This window comes from Myotis nattereri, assembly GCF_964212035.1.
Source record: "Myotis nattereri genome assembly, chromosome: 1".
Taxonomy (NCBI): Eukaryota; Metazoa; Chordata; class Mammalia; order Chiroptera; family Vespertilionidae; genus Myotis; species Myotis nattereri.
This window is the reverse complement of record NC_138075.1, coordinates 120,793,207-120,817,208: the sequence shown is the minus strand read 5'-3', so window position 1 is coordinate 120,817,208 and position 24,002 is coordinate 120,793,207. Positions and strand designations below refer to the sequence as shown.

The window sequence follows — 24,002 nt, the reverse complement described above, 5'->3', positions numbered from 1 at the left end:
CGATTGAGCCACACCGGCCGGGCTTTCAGCATTTTCTTTAATTCTGTTATACTTTGCATCCTTCTAATAAATTTCTTATTTTAAGTTAGTAATATCTGGTCTCTAGTCTTTGCAACCTAAGAACACTTACTGATGTATATCTCCAATAGTAGAACACTGTGTAACATACAATTGAGAACAAATAAATATTAAATAAAATGTTTATAAATGATAATGCACAACTGATTTTTGGACAGAAGTACAAAGGCAACACAGTGGAAAAGAATAGCCTTTCAACAAATGTTGCTGAACAACTGATTATTCATTTGTAACAAATATGAACTTGGATCAATGTTGTAGCCCATAAATTAAAATTAGCCCTAGCCAGTTTAGCTCAGTGGATAGAAAGTCAACCTGGGGACTGAAGGGTCCCGGTTCAATTCCAGTCAAGGGTACATGCCTGGGTTGCAGGCTCGATCCCCCGTAAGGGGTGTGCAGGAGGCAGCCTACCAATGATTCCTATCATTGATGCTTCGATCTCTCTCTCCCTCTCCTTTCTTCTCTGAAATCAATAAAAATATATATTTAAAAAATAAATTCAAGCCCTGGCCAGGTAGCTCAGTTGATTAGAGTGTTGTCCCTATATGCCAAGGTTGAAAGTTTGATCCCAGGTCAGGGCACATATAAGAATCAACCAATGAATGCATAAATAAGTGGAACAACAAATTGATGTTTTGCTCTCTCAAATCAATAAATTTTTAAAAAAATTTTAAATAGTGGCCAAAACCGGTTTGGCTCAATGGATAGAGCGTCGGCCTGCGGACTGAAAGGTCCCAGGTTCGATTCCGGTCAAGGGCATGTACCTGGGTTGCGGGCACATCCCCAGTAGGAGATGTGCAGGAGGCAGCTGATCGGTGTATCTCTCACATCGATGTTTCTGACTCTCTATCTCTCTCCCTTCCTCTCTGTGAAAAATCAATAAAATATATTTTTTTAAAAAAATTTAAATAGTGGATATGGTAAATTTTTTAAAAATTAACTCAAAATGTATCATAGACCTAAATATACAGCCTAAACAAGAAAAATTCTAGAAGAACACAGGAAAAGATCTTTGTGAGCCTAGAGTAGGTAAAGATTTCTTAGAAATTACACTAAAAACACAACCATAAAAAAGATAGTTTGAACTTAATTAAAATTTAAAACTTATGTTCTTCAAAATGTACTGTTAAGAGAAAGGGGGTGGGGGAAGCCACATACTGGAAGAAAATCTTTGTAAAGCCTATATCTGATAAAGACCTTGTTTCCAGAAAATATAAAGAACTCTAAAAACAAACAACCCAACTTTTTTTTTAATCCTTACCCTAGGACAGGGGTGGGCAACCTTTTCATGAGTGCGTGCCAAAACCAGAAAAATGTCTGACTCAAAATTCTTCTGCGTGCCAACCCTAATTTTTTGAGAACATATATACATGTACACTGATAGCCCGACAGAAAACTTTATGACTCCGTTTGATATTATCAGTGGGACTTTTGCTGCTGCATCACTGATGACAGAGATTTTACATCAGGTTTATATTTCGTGACCTTCAGAGATATGCACGAGCTATTACTTTCACCCGTCAGGCTACTCCTATTAGGAGACTTAACAAAATTCATCACTGAGAACAAAGATTCATAAGCGTATGTGGATGAAAACATGGAGAGCAATGCTGTTGCAAAGTGTTTTAAACAGGAAAAATTTTCTGGAATGGCATTCCAAGTCCTCAATAGTTCGTTTCGACACTTCTCTCCGGTACTCCTGTCTCTAATCGCTTTTTTTCAATGCTTTCCAAGTCAACTCTAAGGTCAATAAATTTCTGCTTCCAAATTGAGCTACTCTGAAATTCAATCAACTGCATTTCAAAGTCAGCCATGTCTACCCATGAAAACATTTGTAAGTGCAGTTCCTCTAGTTTCATGCTGTCTGGAAACCTCATGAATTTTGCTGTCTCTTCCAGTTCTCTGAATTTCACAAATCTTGAGAAGAACTGCTTAATAGTTGACTCGATGATGTTTAAAAACTGCTTTTGAAGGTTTTGACAGTCTGTTCTGTCATCTTTTGGGAGGTCTTTGATGTGCCTCTTGAGGTTTGGGAAATTTCTAAATCTCTCACCATCCACATCCCTCTTAAAGACTTCCAGTTTCTTTTCAAAAGCCTTTATGTAACCAAACATAACATCAAGTGTCTTGCCAGTTCCTTGTAATTTAACATTCAAGTCATTCAAATGTTCACAAAAATTGTAAATGGAATATTATAAGAGAAGGTTTTGCATGCCAGCAAAAGTTACTGGCGTGCCATGTTTGGCACGTGTGCCAGGGGTTGCCCACCCCTGCCCTAGGACATGCTTAGAGAGAGGGAGGGAGGAAGGGAGAGAGAGAAAAACATTGATTGGTTGCCTTCTGTATGTGCCCCAACCAGGGATCGAATCCACAACTCAGGTATGTGCCCTGACCAGGAATCAAACCAGCAGCCCTTTGGTGCACAGGTAGACACTCAACCAACTGAGCCACTCTGGCCAGGCACTACCCAATTTTTTAATGGAACAAAGATCTGAACAGACACCTCACCAAAAAAGATACACAGATGGCAAATAAGCACATAAAACGATGCTCAACTTCATTACTCACTAGGAAAATTCAAACCACAACAAGATATGACTACATACCTATTAGAACAGCTTAAATTAAAAATGATTGACATACCAAGTGCTGGTGAGGTTATGGAGGAAATGGAACTTGAACACACTCCTAATGGGAACGTAAAATAGTACAACCACTCTGGAAAGCAATTCAGCAGTTTCTTACAAAGTTAAACATACATCTACCATGAGATCCAATCATTCCACCTCTAGATTTTTACCCCAGAAAAAAATGGAAATATACAGGGTTCACAAAAGTAGGCTTACAGTTGCATTGTGACATTCCAATAAAGCTACTGCAATAATCATAACCTGCATGTCTTTTTTTACATACAAACAACTGTAAATCTACTTTTGCCCATTCCTGTATGTCCATATAAACAGTTGTTTGTATACACTGTTCATAGTAGCTTCACTGGTAACAGCCCAAAAGTAGATGCAATGCAAATGTCCATCAACAGGTAAGTGAATAAACAAATTGCAGTACATCCACATAATGGAATACATTCAGCAAAACAACTAAAAAGGAATGAACTATTGATACACAGAACAACGTGGATGAATGTCAAGATAATGATGCTAAGTATAAGAAACTAGACACCCCCAACCAAAATAATACATACTGTCTGATTCTACTTACATAAAACTTTAGAAAATGCAAATGAACCTATCATGACAGAAAATGGATCAGTGGTTGCTTAGGTGTGAGAGGCAAAGAGGGATGGGGAAAAAGTTTAAAGGGACATTAGAAAACTTGAGGATGATGGATTTATTCATTTGATTGTAGTGATGATTTCAAGAGGGTATACATATGTCAAAACTTACCAAATTATATATTTTAAATATGCTCCATATATTTGTCAATTATACCTGAATAAAGCTGTCTTTTAAAAACTGCAACTCAGGTATCAGACTTTGAGGGGAGCAGAAAGGAAGCAGAATGAAAATCTGGGTTAAAGGCTTCAGTGAGGTTTGTGAGTTATCCAAGTATGCAAGGAATTCATGCTTCCCCTCCTTGGCCAAGCCTCAGCTGAGTTTAATGGGCCCTGCTATTCTCCAGAAATGGTAACAACCACCATTATTGTGTCTGTTTTCTGGAAGAGAATGACCCAAAGAGTATAAAATGAATTCCATGTCTTATGAGAGATTGTCAATTAAACATATAATCCAATTTATAAACATTTTAAAGAACTTTCCACTTGCAGAATGGTTTTAATATTGAGAGCGAACTTTTTTGCATGTGAATTCCAATACACACTAGTTATTTAATGAGCCTCAGTTTCCTCATTTGTGAAATACCATAATAAGAAAAAGCAGAAAAGATCAGACTTTGACACAATTATTAATTCCTTTGTTTGGGGCAGAGCCATCTTTCTTCCCCCTCTGCTCTGAGAGATATGCATTTATTCCCATCTCCACCAGCAGTAATTAACTTCAGTAAGTCAGGCTTCTCTCCCAGCCTGCATCCTTCCATCACTAGACTCCTTGAGAGAGGACTGAGGTCCCCAGTCTGGCTGACCATCACATTGGTCAAGATGACGTTCTACCTCCACCAGACTCAGCTGTGACTAAGGACCACAGTGATGTGCTGGGCTGACACTGAGCTCTCTGAATTGTGTGTTCTAAGGGTTGCACTTGTCTTTCCAGACAATCATCTGTTGAATGACTAGATAGGGAAAATCTCAACATTATCCCATTTCTAATTGTAGGTGGAGGTAGTTTTCCAGGTGGTCTGTGTTCTACAGAAGCAAAGCCATGTGGGCTTTGACTCTTTAAGGGAGAATACAAGAACCAGGGCCTACTGAACAGCTATTATGGTTGAGCCCACAGACTGCAGCATTAAGCAACTCGCGCTTAAATTTCTGACTGTCACTTCTTATTATATCCAAATCAAAAATTTTCCATCACAAATTAAAGCTATCTAATTTATTTAGTGGATATTAACTTGTTATAAATTACAGCATTTTGGCCAAGCATTACCTTCAACACTAAAGGCAGCATTTATACACTAATTCAAAATTTTCCAGTGGTTCTCAAACCTTCTGACCCTTTAAATACAGTTCCTCATGTTGTGACCCAACTATAAAATAATTTTCGTTGCTACTTCATAACTGTAATGTTGCTACTGTTATGAATCGTAATGTAAATATCTGATATGCAGGATGGTCTTAGGCGACCCCTGTGAAAGGGTCTTTCGACCGCCAAAGGGGTCGCGACCCACACAGGTTGAGAACCGCAAAAGCTTGAATAATTCTGAGAAAACAAAGTTTTCCCCCTCTAAGTTAAGAATTTGAGAAGGCAAGATCTAAAATCAAACACAAATCAAGGAAGGTCCAAAAATGGTACAAACCTCAAAAAGCCTAACGGGCTTGGCACTAAGCTCCTCCTCCGTGCAAAGCCTGCCCACTTTGGTTGCTCCACTTTTCCTCAGACGCTGGAACCACGCCCCTCTCTGCGAGGTCCCGCCCCCCGCACCTGATGTTCGCTCCCATTGGGCAAAGCTGAATGCTGTGTACACCCCCGACACACGCACGTTTGACTGGGGCGTCTTTGCGCCTGCGCAGCAGCACCGTCGGGCGTCTGGGAACTGGGGGCTGGGGGAAGGGAGGCGGAGGTCAGGCCGAATCTTCCTCCGTAATAAGCAACGCGTCCCGCGGTCCTGGCTCCGTGGGTCCGGTCGGATCGGGCCTGGGCGCCGGAGCTGCTGTGGCTCCCGCCGCGGCGGGTGCGATGGAGGCCGTGCCGGAGCCCACCACTCTCGCCGGGGGAGGCCGAGACAGCCGGCGGTTCTAGTACATGAGTCGGCGGCGGCAGCGACGGCAGCCCGGGCTCTCCATGAGCGAGCGGCGGCGGCGACGGGTGCGGTGGCACCGGCGGTTTTCGGTCCCCGAGGAGGTACGAGGGGATTCGGCTTCCCGGTGGACGGAGGCTGTCGGGTGTGGAAACGCCATCCGCTGCCCCGTCCGCTAGCCCATTGCCAGCAGTCCCAGGCGCTGTGCGGGGCCCCTGCCTGGATGCAGACAGCGGCGTCCAGCCTTTCCACCGGCTTCTGTTTCAGGGACCCGCCCGCAGTGCGGAGCCAGTGCTCGGTGCCAGGCCTTCCAGGGTGCGGCGGGCAGGGGGCAGGGTGGGCGTGGCCGGAGCGCGGACCGGGGGCTGAGCTGGGTGCCCACCGGGCCCGCAGCGGGTACCGTCCCTCCCCCCTCCTCCCCACCCCTAAGCCCCGCGCCGCTTCGTGGTGGGGCGCGTGGCTGTCTTTCCCATTATTTCAGAGCGCTGATTGCAGACGGGACCTTTAGAACTCGCGAGCTTTTAGGGAGTCCGGCATTCAATACCTTGGGGAAATGGTCTGGTTTTCACGACCAATGTGGGGTACAGATTGTCACCCCTGGAAAGGACCGCAGGAAAAGAGGTGGTGCTTTGCCAAGGAAATACCGTAAGAGGTCAGGGCAGTTCAGCAGGTTTATTCAAACTGGAGGGCCTGTTGAGGCAGGAAAATAAAGACGGCAGGATAACTCCTCCAAGAAGTCCAATGCTGTGCCTAATGAGCAATCTTAGAAGGTGTGGCGAAAGCTAGTCAGGGCTTTGCAGGCATTTCTTCATCTTTTTAAGTAATTTTTAGTAATTCTTTGGGACACATCACCACATTAGTGCTGATACTAGATTAAGTGTCTTCTTGTTCTTCCAGTGCTCTCTACGCCCCTCTTTTTTATTTTTCCTGAAAAAGGCTAAAGAAGTTTCATTGCAAATATATAAAATTGTAGTTTAATTCTCTTAAAGTATAAATGTTGCTTTGTAGAGCTGTACTTACTCTTCATTTGGTCATGCCCAAAAGATAATTTGAAAAAAGGCACTAGAGATTTACGATTCCTTTTCAATGTAGTATGTAGGAGTGTGAACTCAAGCTCTCGATCCTATGACTTTGCTACAAAGTTCTTTAAAATTCAACAGAAATAAACCATGAAGAAATTTATTTTCATTTTTAAAGTATTTGAATGCCTTATGGTATTTTTTTTCAAATCTGCCCCAGAAATATGTTAGTTCTGTAGAAGAAACTGAGTTTTGTGTTTTCTTAGGTTCCAGGTTTGCCACTCCCTCTGATTCCTAATTGGTTGACTAGAGCCAACCTGTTACTGTGTATAAACATCTACATTTCAGACTAAATATAGTATTGAATACTTTAGAGTGTAGAATATCTTCAAGCCAAAAATACTGTGTTTATATATCATACTAGAGGCCCCGTGCACAGATTCGTGCACTGGTGGGGTCACTTGGCCTGGCCTGAGGGGATCGGGCTGCAACTGGCTCTCTGACATCCCCTGAGGGATCCCGGATTGCAAGAGGGCGGTTCTCAGGTGACACACCCCGGAATTGGGCTCCCTCCCTCTGGTTACAGGTGTGTCACCCTAGAACCACAGCTGCCAAGTCATTGCAGCTCAGCAGCTCCTGCATTGAGCATCTGCCCCCCTGGTGGTCAGTGCATGTCATAGCTACTGGCTGGTTTGCTGGTCGCTTAGGCTTTTATATATATAGATAACTGAATTTTTAGTCTACTACTGTTGTAAAATCAACTTGAACTAAATTTTTCCCACAAATAAAATATACAGGTCCAAAGTATTGAGTGTTGGATTCATGTTATGCTTGGGAGGGTGTGGCACTTGAAAAGATGGTCAAAATAAGACACTGACCTCAGTCACTCACTTCTCTTTTCCTGTTCCTCAGATGCTTCCCTTTTTTCATGAAAAATATACTTTTCCATAAAAGTAATATATTGGAAAGTACTATGATGTTTTTAGTTGACTTTTTTTATCCCAAGTAAAGCAGTTTTCTATTGAGTTTTATTAGGACATCACTCTATTTTTTAAAAAAAATTTGTTCTATATACCATACATATGACATGAACATGTGTGTTAGAATACTGTCAATTACTTTAAAAACAGAATACGTAGCTACAACAAGAGTTGGGGGAAGGATATGTACCAATTTAAACAGAGAGGACACCTCAGTTCATTCCCCAAACATGCAGAGAAGGGCATCAGGATACTTACCAAGTTCTGAATCAAATCTTCACAGCACGGCCTCAAATTGTCGGATATATAACGTGGTCCTAGATTGTAAGTAAAAATCCCAAAGTACATATAAATAATATTTGTATTAGTTGTGCTACTATTCAGTTAAGTCTCATGATTACTCTTCCTATGTTATCTTTCAAAGCTAATTGGTAATTATTCTGTAGCCCAAATAAGGGTTCCATTATAGTTCATTTTATAAGTAAAACCACACATATTAACAAGAAAATGAAGTACAGCTTGTATTTTGGAGGATGGAAGAAGTTTACATTAGGAATACCAAAACCAAATTTAGATTGTATCTTTAAATAGTTTTACCTTCATTTAAGACTGCTTATTACAGGGTTTACCTATATCATCGAAAAAAATCTGCAGTATAATATAAAGTCCTCTCCAAAAAAAGGTTGCAGTTTCTTTTTTTCCCCATCTTTATTGTTGAGAGTATTACAGATGTCCCCCACACACACTTTTCCCCCGTTGCCCCGCTCCACCCGGTTTTCACTCGCCCCAGGCCTTCACCACCCTGTTGTCTGTGTCCATGGGTATTGCATATATGCATATAAATTCTTTGGTTAGTCTCTTCCTGCCCACTCCCCCAGACTCCTTACCTCTGAGATTACCTCAGATTTGCCAGTCTGTTCCATGTTTCCATGCCGCTGGTTTTATTTTATTCATCAGTTCACTAGATTCCACATATAAGTGAGCTTATGTGATATTTATCTTTCTGACTGGCTTATTTCACTTAGACCAGTGGTTCTCAACCTCCTGGCCCTTTAAATACAGTTCCTCATGTTGTGACCCGACCATAAAATTATTTTCGTTGCTACTTCATAACTGTAATGTTGCTACTGTTATGAATCGTAATGTAAATATCTGATATGCAGGGTGGTCTTAGGCGACCCCTGTGAAAGGGTCGTTCTACCGCCAAAGGGGTCGCAACCCACAGGTTGAGAACCGCTGGCATAGACTAATAGTCTCCAGGTCCCTCCATGCTGTCTCAAAGGGTAAGAGATCCTTCGTTTTTAAAGCTGCATAGTATTTCGTGGTATAAATATACCACAGCTTTTTTATCCACTCATCTACTGATGGGCACTTGGACTGTTTCCACAGCTTAGCTATTATAAATTGTGCTGCTATGAACATAGGGGTGCATATATTCTTTCTGGTTGTTTTGGGACTCTTAGAATATATTCCTAGAAGTGGGTTTTCCTATATCACAGACGAAAATCTTCAGTATAATTAATATAAGAGCCTATCAAATAGTCATTCAGTACCTCTAAAAAAGGTTGCAGCTTCTGAAGTGGTCTTTTCAAAGACCATGTATATTGCCTCCAAAATGACTCATAGCTAGAATTGTCTTAAGATACTTTTGTTGGCCGAACCGGTTTGGCTCAGTGGATAGAGCGTCGGCCTGCGGACTAAAGGGTCCCGGGTTCGATTCCGGTCAAGGGCATGTACCTGGGTTGCGGGCACATCCCCTGTAGGAGATGTGCAGGAGGCAGCTGATCGATGTTTCTCTCTCATCGATGTTTCTGACTCTCTATCTCTCTCCCTTCCTCTCTGTAAAAAATGAATAAAATATATTTTTTAAAAAAAAGATATTTTTGTTGGATTGGGAGGCCAGCTAGCCAAATTTAATTTAAACCTTTAGATAGCTTTATTTTCATTTAAACATATCATATGTAATCACATACATGTTCTACTTTTAATTTTTAAAATGCAGGATGAAGACACTGTTTGAAGAGATCAAAGCATCAATTAAAAATAACTATAATCAAGATCGCTCATTTTGGAGGCCTGTTCTTCCTTGGGGAGGTGTTTTTACTATCAAAGCTGGCCGCAAAGCAGTATCCTGTACACCACTCTATGTTGAAATAAGACTGAAAAATACCTGCACCATAGATGGATTCTTGATGTTATTATATGTCATTCTTCATGAAAATGAAAATTTTCCCAGGGAACTCTCTCTTCATTTAGGTAGAGAGTTTATAGACTGTTTTCTTTATTTAATGGACACCTACAGTTTTACAACTGTGAAGCTACTTTGGATTTGGGACAAGATGGAAAAACAGCAATATAAATCTGAAGTTCATAAAGCTTCATTAATAATCGATTTGTTTGGGAATGAACATGATAATTTTACAAAAAATCTCGAAAATCTCATGTCTACCATACAAGAGAGTTACTGTTCCAATTGGCGATGCCCAATTCGAGTGCAGGAAGATCAGCAGCGTACAATTAATATAAAGTAAGTTTCTCTAAAAGCCTTTTATCTGCTCTAAAGTTTGTTTTGTCACTTTTTTAAAAAAAAAATTATTTTTTTTTGTTAATCCTCACCTGAGGATAATTTTTCCATTGATCTTTTAGAGAGAGGGAAAGACAGAAACATCGATGTGACAGAAACACATCAATTGGTTGCTTCCTTCAGGTTTCCTGACCAGGGCCCAGGCAATGGAGGAGCCTGCAACCAAGGTTCATGCCCTTGACCAGAATCGAACTTGGGACCCTTTGGTGCACAGGCCAGTGTTCTTTCCACTGAGCCAAACCAACCAGAGCTGTTTTGTCACTTTTAGAAACAGTATAAAACTTTTTTAATGAAGTGCTATAAATATAAATATATAGTCAAAGTACTTCTTAAAGTACAACACTGTAATTAGACAAATCAACCACACAAATTCAAGACTCTTTAGTCCCATGACAGAAATATCCAAATATCTTAGAATTTACTTTACAAAACCAACTGATAACCATTTCACTTGCAAAGTAATGAATTATTGAGAGTGCAAAATATATTGCCCTTTGATTTACTAATGTGATTTTGTAGATAATGAATTTCTGCATCACAAATGTAACCTCTTGAAAAACACTATCCAATATGTGTTTCCAATATAATGTTTCACCTTTTGAATAGATCTATGTTGAGTGGGCTAGTTCTACATGAATAAGAAGATTGAGCCATGGCTCGGTTGGTGGCAGGTTTGATTCCAGGTCAGGGCATATACCCAGGTTGTGAGTCTGATCCCCCATGGGGGCACATATGGGAGCAACATCTCTCTCTCTCTCTCTCTCTCTCTCTCTCTCTCTCTCTCTCTCTCTCTCTCTCTCTCTTCCCCCCCCCCACCCCTTCCTCTAAAATCAATTTTTAAAAAAAGATTGAAAGTACTCCATGTACTTTCAATAATTACAGACAGAAATCACAAACTTAGAACCTTAACACCTGGAGAAGATGTGGCTATGAGGAGCATTTCCACTGACTAGGAAAGGTGCTGGTAGCCTAAGTATTTTTCGCTTTCAGAACGAAGGCAGACCTCCAGGCTAGTAAATGACAGGGAGGAAGGCCAAACTGGCAAGCCCTATGGAGTGTTAGGAAACATTAAAGCCCCCAAGGGGCATGAGCTGGAAAAGGGATCATTGTCAGTGAAAAAACAGGACAGAAAAACAAACTCAAACACATTGTTGTCAGAAATTGTATTTGGCCCTATGGTCCAGAAAAACAGCCTAATAGATTGTTCTATTTGAAGGATATACCTCACATACACTAACTTATTAAGTTCATATTTCTTTATTGCACATTTACTTTATTATTATAATATCATGGTACACTGAAGATATTTTATTCTTTTTAGAGTCAGTGTCTCTTTTTTTCTGAAATATACTTTTGTCCATTTTCCTGTATTGCTGATATAAGGATGTTGATTTTCAAATCTATCAGGCAAAAAAGTTCTGTTACTTAAAACCACAACTTAAAGTATTTCAGAAATTTGTCTTGTTTTTTTAAAAAACTAATATTTTAATCTGAATATGTTCTGAAACTATAGTGAAATATTTATAGTACTATATTAATACTAATATTTTGTGTTTCTCATTAAAATATTTTATTATACTCTACTTTTTAAGCTTTTGCATATTTTATTTAATCCTATATTTAAAACAACTTCTGAAATAGGTGGAAAAAAGTTTTTTAATAAATCAAGTAAGTGAGGCCAACAGTGGCTGCAACTTAGGCTAGCAATTTTAGTAACTAATCAGCTGCCTTCCTGATTCTGGGTCCTAATTTCTTCCCCCTTCTGCTAAATTCTCTGGAAATTTTTTTAAAGTAACAACAACTGCATATTTCAGCATTAGTTTACAGAAAGATTTAATATTTCTTGGAAAGCTTCATGCATTGACATTTATTAAATGTAACTGGTTTCTCTACTATTTACAAGAAGTACAAAGATGAGTAACAGAGGTTATACTTTTATTGGATTTGCTAATAATGAATTGACCTGTAAATTTTGTAATCCGAATAATGTATTTGCCTGTAAAATGTTGAAGCAGTTCTTACATGCATTTTACAATTCTTGTAGTCCTCCCCAAGAAATTCCACATGGAAACTTGATACGACTGGCTGTGGCTGAGTTATTCTGTTCCAGGATTGAACTGTGTGAAGAGCGGGGGTGAGTATATGACATTTAAGATGAAAGTATTCTGTGTTTTTTATAAAGAAACCTGGACTGATACCTCTTTGATGTTAATACTATATGAAATAGCTACTCATAAGTATTTAGGAAGTCTAATATTTTAAAAATCTTAACACCTTCTAGTTTCCTATACTTATTCTTATAATACTACTGGAGGCCCAGCGCACAAAATCGTGCATGGGAGAGTAGGCCTAGCCTGCGATCAAGGTCATCTTCTGCTCGTCAGTCCCCAGTCCCACCCCGCTGCCGCCCACCCCAGTTCCCCGTGGTTCCCCGTGGTTCCCCCTTCGCCATCCAGCAATCGGAGTCTGTGGGGCGGGGGAACCAAGAGGTCTGCCTTCCACCTGCTTGCCAGTCCCCAGTCCCGCCCCGCTGCCACCACTTCAGTTCTCCGTGGTTCCCGGTTTGCCATGATCGGAGCCTGCAGGCCTGGGGGAGGGACCAAGAGGTCGGTCATTCTGCCCACTCACCAGTCCCCAGTCCCGCCCCGCCGCCACTCACCCCGGTTCCCCCGTGGTTCCCCGTTGGCCATCCAGCGATCAGAGCCTGCGGCATGGGGGTTGGGATCGAGAGGTGGTCAATACACCTCATAGCGACTGGTTGATCAGTTCTGGTCATTAACGCCATTATGGTTGCTGGCCTTTTATTATATAGGACAGTTAATTGATGAATACAAAGCAAATGCCTTTTCTTTTTTTCCCCACTGCTGAGTAGGTACAATAAAACCTTGCTTAACCGGAACCCAGATAGTCGGCACCCTCAATTAACTGGATTTTTTCTGCACTCCTCATTTAGGAGAAAGGTAAATTACAACCAAAAAATTTAACATAATAAAATTTTTTAAAAATAGAAATCCAAAGGGGTAGAAAGAATATATTCATCCCAACCTCTTAATTTCTATATCTACATTATTGTACAATGAGAATAAATATTTAGAATGATGATCTTACAGCTAATTAATCACTGAAGAAGGAAAGAATAAAATATTTTCAGTTAATTATACTTAAGTTCAGAGAGTGAACTAATGTATTTTAGCAACCAATACTAAAGCAAAATGGTTTTCCTGTTAATTTTGTTTAGTCAGTGATGTTAACCAAAATACAATACCCTGAACATTCCGGTTAATCGAGATTTTACTGTATAACTGTATTTGTTGAATTCTGATCCATATGCTTAATACCTGATGCTGCTAAGAAAATAGAATTTGCTTCATTCAATGGCAAAAGGAAGCAATTAGAGAATTATATCTTGTCTAAAGAGGCCTGTAAGAATCCTATTTTCACATCTCTGTCATTATTTCCCTTTGAAACCATCTTAGATAAAGAAAAATGTATCTAAAAATAAAAGCTACTCACTTTTATAAGCCTAGATAAAGCAGCTAGCTTTTCCTGGAGTTTTTAAAAGTATCATTTCTTGCATATAGAATCTTAGAGCTTGTAAACTTCTGGAAATAGATATACAAGGGTGTGCAAAAGTAGATTTACAGTTTGAATACAAATAAATAATACAATCTATATAATAAAAGCCTAAGCAACCATTACGGCGGAATGACCAGAACGACCGGTCATTGTGATGCGCACTGACCACCAGGGGGCAGACACTCAACACAGGAGCTGCCCCCTGATGGTCAGTGCCCTTAGACAGACGCCAGACTCATGGCTGGTGAGTGCAGCAGCAGTGGCAGGAGCCTCTCCCACCTCCACCGCAGTGCTAAGGAGCATCGAGCAGAGTGGTAAGGAGCAGCGATCAGGCGGGTGGTAAGGAGTGAGGGCTCCCAGACTGCAAGAGGGCGCAGACCGGGCTGAGGGTGTCCCCCACGGCCCCCCGCGCGCTGCATAAATTTCATGCATCGGGCCTCTAGCTCTAAATAATAATACAAGAATAAACCGTTTTGTGTACTCACAACTCTAAACCTACTTTTGCCCACCTTGTATAAGGTATTAATATAGCTACACTATTATTACCCATTCCTAAAATAGACATTTATGCTTATGACTTGAAGTAATAAAGACAACCCAAAAGTGATAAAAGGCAGCTTTATTCCAAGTTTAATAAAGTTCATGCCTACTTTCAATTTTAGGTGTGGTGGCTTAAGAGAATTCTCCCAACGAGTTTTCTGCCATGGGGCACCTCCTTTTGTTGTCTTAAATATGCAGCATTGGAAATCTGAAGATCTGGCATATGTACCCTATTATTTGGATTTATCTGATCACAAGTAGGTGGTCTTTTGTTTGTTTTATAAAATTAGTGAAAAATAAATTTATTTTATGTTTTTCTGCTATTCTGGTATGACTTTTTCTAGCCCGTAAGGAAATATTATTTAGATCATGGCTGTCTTTAAATTTGTGTATACTGAATAGGATCAGCATTTACTACAGGAAGTTAGTTGCCGACAAGGTGCATATTGGTTAGGTGCTTGAATTATGGAATAGAAAATTGGGTTCAAACCCAGCCCCACCATTTATAAGCTATGTGACTGTGGACCAGTAAGGTCACATAGCTTATAAAAAAAGTTTACTGATCAGTTTTCTTATCTGTAAAGCAGAGATGACAATATCTATCTATGTGGGGTGCCATTACTGTGAGGATTTAATTTACATAGCACACAAAAATGTTTAGGATGGTACCTATATATAGTAAACAGTAAATTCTGATTATTACTGGTATTTGAAGTCAAAGTAGTATATGGTATGAAGTCATCATTTAAAAATAAAATATTACTGGCTCTGGCCAGGTAGCTCAGTTGGTTGGAGCATTGTCCCAATGCGCCAGGTTTACAGGGTTCAATCCCCAATCAGGGCATCTTTAAAAAAATTAATTCTTAAATTATATCAATTTTTTAAATTGTTAAATGTTTTATTCTTAATTACCCATTATTGTACATTAGTTTTTTAGATGGATATCTTTTTCAGGGAATACAATGCAAACAATCTCAATTTTTTTTCCTTAGTTAAGAATTTAAGGAATATTTCTCTTAAGAACAAAGTATTGTAATTTTCTGCTACACTTTGTCATTGAATTTACAGGTATTTGTTGGAAGGTGCCACATTATTTAACAAAGAGGAACATCATTATTCTGCAGCTTTCCAGATTGATGGACATTGGATGCATTATGATGGCCTCAGAAATGTGAATTTAATTTTGTTAAATAAACCCCCAGAGTTTCTCCTCTTGTCATCATTGGTTTATATTCGAGCAGCAGAGAAATAAATATAGACTGATGCTAAATTTAATTGTTTTCCCTCCTGCCCATGCTCCCTAAGATGAAGGGCTTTTATTTTCTATATACTTGGTATCCAAGAAAAATAGTTCAACTATATTAGTTTCAGAGGTGTATTTTCCAGTGTTTAGCCCCAGGTAAATATTTTATATGGAGAATCTATGCAAAAATGTTTGTATTTCTTTTTTCTATATCGTGGGTTATTTTTATACAAGCATATTTTATGTTGAGAGAAAATATATCTTTGTATTTTTTATTTATATGTACCTCAAAGGTTTTTTTTTACAATTCTGTCCTTGAATCTAAGAAAATACTTTGTCATTGAATTCTTAAAATTTTTGTTTATATTCAGCTAAAACCTGGGTACAAGTCACTGTTTCAGTTTATACAAATTTCACAGTTCAAAATGTATTTGACTTTATTTCTTTGCCCTACCTCACTATAATCCAAAGTGCACTATTGGATTTGTATGTATTTGAATGTACAGGTTATAGATGGCTTAGTCTATTTTACCTGTTGTTTTGCCTAATTTTTAAAATTTTTGGTGAGAATTATTTTTCTGGGCTTGAATAATTTTTTACAATGGCAAATTCCTTTAACCACTTGCTAAAGTATTATAAACCTGCCAGTGGATTTTAAGTGTTAACTAAGTTCCTGAGCGTAATTGGAGTTATTGTTCAAAATAAATTATATAACTAATCTAAACATCTATCTCCTAATTAAATGTAATAGAAATTCTCCAGTAGAAATGTATTTTTCAGATAAGACAACCATAAAAAAAATTAGGCAACTGGATGTTTACTAATGTTGGATTAACAGTAGAAATGTACTTTAAATATATACTTAAGAAAAAATGGGTGCTTGGGAATATTTCTTTTCCTAGTAAGTCATACTGCTACAAGGAAAAAAAAACACTTAAATTTTTACAGTAATATCTGCTAGCTCCCTTATAAATAGTAAATTGGTAAAATCAGGCTTTAATTTGCAATAAAAATCACTAGAATTGTATAGATAACAGAATATTGTGTTTCTCTTCAAAGACCCAAAGATCTCTCTTTTGTGATGTAAAGGAAAAAATTAAGTAATGTTCTTAAGGAAAAATATTTTTTGAAGTTAATTACAATTTTTTTGTGTTTACATTTCATTTCTACCGTAGGTTTTGGGTTGAGATTGAGCACAACATATTGGAGATTTCTATATGATAACCCAGGTCACTGCCATATACCAAATTGCTAAGTTTTAATTTAGTAAATTAAGTCTTAAATTGGCATAGTGCCATATTGAGAGAATATACCGAAGATTGGATAAATGTGAGTGAAACTTTGTTGAGAATGCCTCACTTTGAGCAAATACTAAGAATATTCCTTTTTTACATAAGATTAAAAATACTGATTTATTTTACAAAAAACTTCACCCCAAAGTTTATTTAAATAGTTCCCCACGTGTGTTTAAATAGAATTTGATTTGCAGTAAACTTTTCTAGGGACACCTTATTGCATGAATCAGAGTATACAGAAACACAAATTCTAGTATATACATAAATGGTATCATTAACAAAATTATTCCTACTGCAGATTTATTTTTTTAGGAATTGCACTTTATTTGGAATGATGTTAGTTTATCACAAAACAGTGACTTACCTACCTCACAGGGTTGTTGTGAGGAATTAGATATTTGTTAAAAACTTGACTACCTTGAACATGCTAATAAACGTATTTTTTCTACCTCTTTCATGTACAGGAAAGTCTCCCAGATTCTTACTAATGAACTTTTCAGATCTTTTTTATTATTATTTAGACAGTAGCTCCTATGAGTAATGGATTTATTAATGTGTAATGGAATTTTTAAGTATGTCTTCTGGACCCCAGATGGCTGGGGTTTTAAGATAATAGGTAGTTACTTTTTATGGTGATGGTTGATTGATAGAAAGAAAAAATTATTCCTGCTGACCAAATAGTAGAAAAGGGGTGAAAAAGAATGAATTCAATTATTGGCAGAATGTTAAGGTGAGGGCATGGAACATTCTTTATAACCTTAAACACCCTTAGAGAAATTGGGGTAAAGGGGCAAAGTTCTGAGGGAATAATCAGAATATATTTTTAATCAAAATGCCACAAATCATAATTATACCTATGGGGAAAGCAAAAATGATTTTTAAACCCTGGCCTCAGAGGGGTATAAAGAATAAATACAGCAAATTTAAGGAGGAATTTCCAGTTTCTCTTCAGAAAAAGAAAACTTTTCCCTCCCAATTTAGCAGATGATCTTACTTAGATGTATCCTTCAGGGTGACTTTTCACTATTAATTATTAGACTTTATTTAATATCTGAGGCCTTCTCATTACATCTGATCCTATCAAAGAGGAAAAAAACTAAAGATAACTTACTACAGGCAAGCTTTGCATGCTTACTAGGGTAAATTCTATATCTATTACGTTCTCAGATTATGAGCAAACAACTAAGCTATATAAGCAGATAACTACTATGACATAAAAAGCTGTACTTATTAAACATATCGACAGTTTAGTTTTATAATTAAATGAACTCATGACAGTTGTTTGAAAATAACTGTAATACACTATAAGAAGAAAGGGTGAGCAGTTCACGTAAAAATGACTGCAACAAGTATTAAATTACAGCCAAAGCAAACGTATACACAGTGCGGCAAAAGTAGGTTTACAGTTGTTTGTATGGAAAATAATACAAACAATAAACTCTGTCTTGCCTACTCACAACTATAACCCTACTTTTGCCTCACCCTGTATTCTCATCATACTTTATTAATGCCCCAACATTTAAAATAAGCATCAAATGTTTCTGCATTAAAAGCTAAACTCACATAGCTTTTGAAGTGCATCTTAATGCTGCCTTACTAACAGGTTCCAACCCACCCTGCTGACCCTGGGTTTACTAGGGTCACCTGGACAGCCTTTAACTTCACATTTTAATTTGATTCTGGGGAAAACAAACTTTTACTCTATCTCTGGGAAATTAAGAAAGAAGTTAGTGGGGAGTCTCTGTAAAGTAATTTCTTTATATGCTGATAAGTACCTGAGTGGGTTTATTAGGTTATTTACCCTCAATGAGCAATCAGTTCTATAGACTTCCATTCTTTCCTCAATGAGGTCTGCTGGAAGCTATCAAGAGGAATTATCTTGAAAATGAAAAAGTGAGCAGCTCTTTAGGGCCCTCAAAAGTGATATGGACTAGAATAGGAGCTTGGGAGCAAATGACCTATGCAGTCAAGTTAGCCATGGTAGAATTAGAAATCTGCTGTTCCACCCAGCCAGCATGGCTCAGTGGTTGAGCGTCGACCTATGAACCAGGAGGTCACAGTTCGATTCCTGGTCAGGGCACATGCCAGGGTTGCAGACTCAATTCCCGGGGCGGGGGGGCGGGGGGGGGAGGGCGGGGCATGCAGGAGGCAGCCAATCAATGATTCTCTTCATTGATGTTTCTCCCTCTCCCTTCCTCTCTGAAATCAATAAAAATATATTTTTTTATGAAAAGAAAGAAATCCATTCTAGCTGATTTGGCTTAGTGGATAGAATGTTGGCATGGACCAAAAGGTCCCGGGTCAATTCCAGTCAAGGGCACACCCCTTGGTTGCAGGCTCCTCTCTAGCCCGGGCCTGGTTGGGGCATATGCAGGAAGCAACCAATCGATGTGTTTCTCTCACATCGGTGTTTCTCTCTGTCTTTCCCTCTGTCTTCCACTCTCCCTAAAAATCAGTGGAAAAATAACCTCGGGTGAGGATTAACACACAAAAAAAATCTGCTCACTACAATGACATGTCTCACCCCTATCAGAAGGGCTATCATCAATAAACCAACAAACAAGTGTTGGTGAGGATACAGAGACAAGGGAGCCTCATGCACCTTTGGTGGGAATGCAGACTGGTGCAGCCACTGTGGAAAGCAGTGTGGAGTTTCCTCAAAAAATTAAAAATGGAACTGCCTTATGACCCAGTGATTCCCGTTCTGGGAATATATCCAAAGGAACCCAAAACACTAATTTGAAAGAATATATACACCCCTATGTTCATTGCAGCATTTTTTACAATAGCCAAGATTTGGAAACAGCCCAAGCTATGGTCCAGCCTTGGCCAGTTTTCTCAGTGGTTAGAGTGTCAGCCTATGCACTGAAGGATCCCAGGTTCAATTCTCAGTCAAAGGCACATAGCTCAGTTGCAGGTTCCCCAGCGGGGGTGAGTATGGGAGGCAACCAATCAATGTGTCTTTCTCATCTAGCTGTTTCTCTCTCACCCTCTCCTCCATCTCTTCCACTCTCTCTAGAAATCAGTGGATAAAAAGCTATGGTACACAATGGAATACTACTTGGACGCAAAAAACAAACAAACTAGTAATAGAAGAATATGCAAATTGCTGGGACGCCATCACATAACAAACAATCAGGACAGGGGCGGGGCCGCAGCAGAGAGCTCTCAGCTCATCTGCACCAGGGGTTCAAAGGGCACGGAGAGGAAAGGAGAGCAGATAGGCAGTTAGGGGGATCAGGCCAGCAGGGGAGAGCAGATAGGCAGTTAGGGGGATCAGGCCAGGAGGGGAGAGCAGACAGGCAGTTAGGGGGATCAGGCCAGGAGGGAAGAGCAGATAGGCAGGGGGATCAGGCCAGCAGGGGAGAGCAGATAGGCAGTTAGGGGGATCAGGCCAGGAGGGGAGAGCAGACAGGCAGTTAGGGGGATCAGGCCAGGAGGGGAGAGCAGACAGGCAGTTAGGGGGATCAGGCCAGGAGGGAAGAGCAGACAGGCAGTTAGGGGGATTAGGCCAGGAGGGAAGTGCAGATAGGCAGGGGAATCAGGCCAGGAGGGGAGCAGTTAGGGGGATCAGGCCAGCAGAGGAGCAGTTAGGGGGATCAGGCCAGCAGGGGAGCAGTTAGGGGAATCAGGCCAGCAGAGGAGCAGTTAGGGGGATCAGGCAGGCAGGCAGGTGAGCGGTTAGGAGCCAGTGGTTCCGGATTGCGAGAGGGATCCCAGATTGGAGAGGGTGCAGGCCAGGCTGAGGGACCACCCCCCCCCCCGCATGAATTCTGTGCACCAGGTCTCTAGTAAAATAATAAAAATGATGAATAGACCTGGTAAGCATTATACTAAGTGAAATAAGCCAATCAGAGAAAGGTAAGTACCAAATTATTTCACTCATGTGGAATCTAATGAATAAAATAAACTAACAAAATAGAAAATGACTAATAGAGAACAGACTGACAACTGTCAGAGGAGAGAGAGGTTGAGAGGCTGGGTGAAAAAGGTGAAGAAATTAAGAAGAAAAAAAAGAAAAACAACTCATAGACACAGACAACTATATGTAATTCCCAGAGGGAAAGGAGGATCAGAGGAGGTAGAAGAGAGTATGGGGGAGAGGGGAGGAAGGGAGATTTTTTTAAAAAGAAATCTTAGTTTTATTACTTCCTTGTTTTCCCTTTGAATTCTGTAGTTATTTTTTTCTTTTTTTAAAATGTTTTTATTGACCTTATAGAGAGAGGAAAGGAGAGTGACAGAGAGATAGAAACCTCAATGAGAGAGAAACATTGATCAGCTGCACGCCCCTACTGAGGATTGAGCCTGCAATCCGGGCATGTGCCCTGACCATGAATCGAACTGAGTGGACACTGAACCACTAAACCACATTGGCCAGGCTTTTTTTAAAAATATATATATATTTTATTGATTTTTTTACAGAGGGGAAAGGAGAGGGATAGAGAGTTAGAAACATCAGTGAGAGAAAAACATTGATCACCTGCCTCCTGCACACCCCCTACTGGGGATGTGCTGGCAACCAAGGTACATGCCCTTGACGGGAATCAAACCTGGGACCTTTCGGTCTGCAGGCTGATGCTCTATCCACTGAGCCAAACCAGTTAGGGCAGTTTCTTCTTTTTTTAATCCTCACTTGAGCACTTGAGGACTTAAGGAGAGTAAGAGGAGGAGAGAGGGAAGGGAGACAGAGAGAGAAAGAGAGAGAGAAAGAGGAGAGAGAAGCAAAACATGGATCAGTTGCCTCCTGTACACTCCCCAAGTGGGGATCAAACCCTCAACCCATGTGTATGCACTGACCAGGAATCAAAACTGGCAACATTTGGGTGCACAAGATGATGCTCAACCAACTGAGCCACTCCAGCTGGGCTGTAGTGTTACTTTTTAATATAATTATAAAAATAACATATCAATTAGTTTTAAAAAACAATAAGTCCCCAAAAAAAGTGTAAAGAAAAAAATGATCATCTATGATTTCTCCACCCAGTGAAAATCATTGGTTCATACTGGTAAAACCTTTTTGAAACATCCAGCATGACCGCCTAGTACTGAAGAAGACCAAGGAGTTAGGGCTTTGAAATAAGAAACGTATTCTCCTGGAGTCTGGCATAGTGGTGATTTGGGAGCTGCAAGCTAGAACAAATTCATATCAGACATACTTTCTCTGTAGCACTCAATACATATTTACTATCTGCTGTTTGCTAGTTGAACTAGATATGATTTCTTCCCTGAAGGTGTACACATCTAGAAAAAGGGAAAGATGTGTCAATCAATGATTGGACAAAGGGAGGTACTATGGCAGGGTAAGCACCTGAGGCTTGATAGTACAGAGGAGGTCAGCAGACTTCTGTGATGAAGTCCTCAAGCCCTTCACAGTTGCTGCCTAGCATTCTGGCAAAGAGGGTTGGGGAGGAAAGACAGTCCAGTTTGTGATTTCAAGGGCAACTGTCAGTGCTACTGCCTCTAACTCTACCCACAAAGCCTAACCACCTTTAAATTCTGTTAGAAAGCTATAAATCTTAAAATTAAAAATAAAAGAATTTTCAAACACCATCACATTTAGAGAGAGGTTTATTATAGTTAAAGTAATTCACAAAGATTCATAATCTCAAATATTTTCTATTTTTAGTAAGAGGGAAGAGACTTGAGAGGAAAGTGGAGGGCCATTGGGATGGGCCCTCTGAATACTTGGTGAATGAGTTAACTTGTGGAGGGGCAGGACTGGATTTCCAACTCCTGTAGTCTTCTACATGAACAATAGGTGGCAGACGCTCCTCAGTATGGAATGTAAAGGAACTTTCTGGCTTTAAAGTGTAAATCTACTTTAGGATTTGGGTGAGGCAAGTCCAGTTTTCCTTCTGTTCTATGACACACCTATAGTTTGGGGATAACATTCAGTGGTGATGTCTTTGGTGAGGTTAGCTATGCTCTCTGCCAACAACACCCCAGTCCAAATAACATTTGTCAGTTGACTCTGGTTTGTTTCTTCATCTGCTTTCCCAACTCTCATGGTTTCTGGACTCCTCTATGCTTTCTTTCTTCTTTTGAAAGGGTTAGGAATCTCTGTTCCTGGAGATCTTATGCAAATGCCAGAAGACCTGATTCAAGATTGACATTTTTCACTCAGGAAACAAGGTAAAGAAATTGCATTTTCGAGGTGAATCGTGAGATGCGACCACACTACCACTGTTATATCTCTAGTATCATCAGTCCTCCACTACTGAATTTTATGCCCTAAGGGAGAGGTAAGAAGATGGCAATCTAAAGCCAGATTGCCTGGGTTTAAATTCTAACACGGTCACTGTGTGCTTTGAGTCTGTTGTTTAACATCTCTGTTCTGTTTCTACTGTAAAATGGAGATAATAGAATATATCTCGTAAGGCTGTGGTGAGGATTAAGTGAATTATGTATAGCATTTAGTGTGTGGCACATAGTAAGAATCATGAAAATGTTAGCTACTGTTATTGTTGATTTCTCTTTTAATATTTTGTTAAGAAATGAAATTAGGCTCAGTTTGGCTCAAATAAATTCTTATAAAAATTCTCTAAAAAAAAAAAAGAAATGAAATTAGTAGGTAAGTAGCACTGCTGTAGAAAATAAACTAAATGCTCTGTGAATATTTTGAGTTTATTGGCTGGCCTTTCTGTGGGCAATTAAGCTCAAGAACAAATTATGATATTAAACTGGAAAAAATGTTAAATTCATTAATTAGTTTGAAATGCAAGAACAAATAAAGCAAAGGTTGAAATGTTGGAGTAAAGTTAATAACTAAAATTTCCCTTGATACTAAATAATAATGAAATATCCTACCTTGTTCCTGCTCAAAATTGTCCAAAATCATTTATTCAAAATCTTTTAAAATCAGGCTCTAAAACTTTTTTGACACATCCCCTTCTATACAGTGGGAACCACCTACTCAAATAGATTCTAGGACCACTGCTATTTAAACTCATAAGTCTCCTCGGGACACACACAAGAATATACCTTCCAAGACTTTCTTTCTGATCACAATAACAAAAGTGATTAGTCCATCCTTATTTAGATTCTGCTTTACTCAATAAAGGATTCAAGTACACTAAAAATTATAAACTTTTCATTTCTTTTTTATTAAATTTACTGTGGACAGGGGTTAATAAATTTATATAGGTTTTCTGGGTACAATTCTATAATAATTCCTTTGTATATAATATTGTGTGTTCACCACCCCAAGTCAAGTCTCCTTCCATCACCATTTATCCTTCCTTTACCCTAAACTACTTTTCCCTCTTCCACCTCCCCTTACCCATATTCCCTCTGGTAAACACCATGCTGTTGTCTGTG

At 39.4% G+C, this 24,002-nt stretch overlaps 2 protein-coding genes across 3 annotated transcripts in view; one reads left to right on the top strand and one right to left on the bottom strand.

Moving 5' to 3' along the window:
• The window catches only part of LOC308527944 (uncharacterized protein), a gene marked incomplete at its 5' end in the record, with an annotated part of 291,900 nt that extends 283,522 nt beyond the window's left edge, over positions 1 to 8,378 (bottom strand). Inside the window, 2 exons of the mRNA XM_081103372.1 lie at positions 5,008 to 5,755; positions 8,347 to 8,378. Of these exons, the coding sequence (XP_080959498.1) occupies positions 5,008 to 5,755; positions 8,347 to 8,378 (780 nt within the window). The remainder of the gene's footprint in view (positions 1 to 5,007; positions 5,756 to 8,346) is intronic.
• DORIP1 (dopamine receptor interacting protein 1) lies at positions 5,241 to 23,228 on the top strand. Of its 2 annotated transcripts, none has more exons than XM_081087331.1 (5): positions 5,241 to 5,552; positions 9,450 to 9,974; positions 12,076 to 12,165; positions 14,270 to 14,404; positions 15,216 to 17,138. In XM_081087331.1, exons 2-5 carry the CDS (start codon positions 9,451 to 9,453, stop codon positions 15,397 to 15,399), a joined length of 933 nt encoding a protein of 310 aa, XP_080943457.1. In that variant the 5' UTR covers positions 5,241 to 5,552; position 9,450; the 3' UTR covers positions 15,400 to 17,138. The 2 variants fall into 2 exon arrangements, with proteins under 2 accessions (XP_080943457.1, XP_080943458.1); XM_081087332.1 differs by lacking the exon at positions 15,216 to 17,138 and adding an exon at positions 22,734 to 23,228 and having other exon boundaries at positions 5,242 to 5,552.
• The last annotated feature ends 774 nt before the right edge of the window (positions 23,229 to 24,002 follow it).

What these genes read in the sequence shown, in the direction of transcription:
- DORIP1 (XM_081087331.1), top strand. Translation starts at nt 9,451, where the DNA reads ATGAAGACACTGTTTGAAGAGATCAAAGCATCAATTAAAAATAACTAT. An exon ending in GAACTGTGTGAAGAGCGGGG is followed by an intron (nt 12,166 to 14,269) that starts GTGAGTATATGA and finishes TTTCAATTTTAG; the next exon opens with GTGTGGTGGCTTAAGAGAAT. An exon ending in TTGGATTTATCTGATCACAA is followed by an intron (nt 14,405 to 15,215) that starts GTAGGTGGTCTT and finishes TTGAATTTACAG; the next exon opens with GTATTTGTTGGAAGGTGCCA.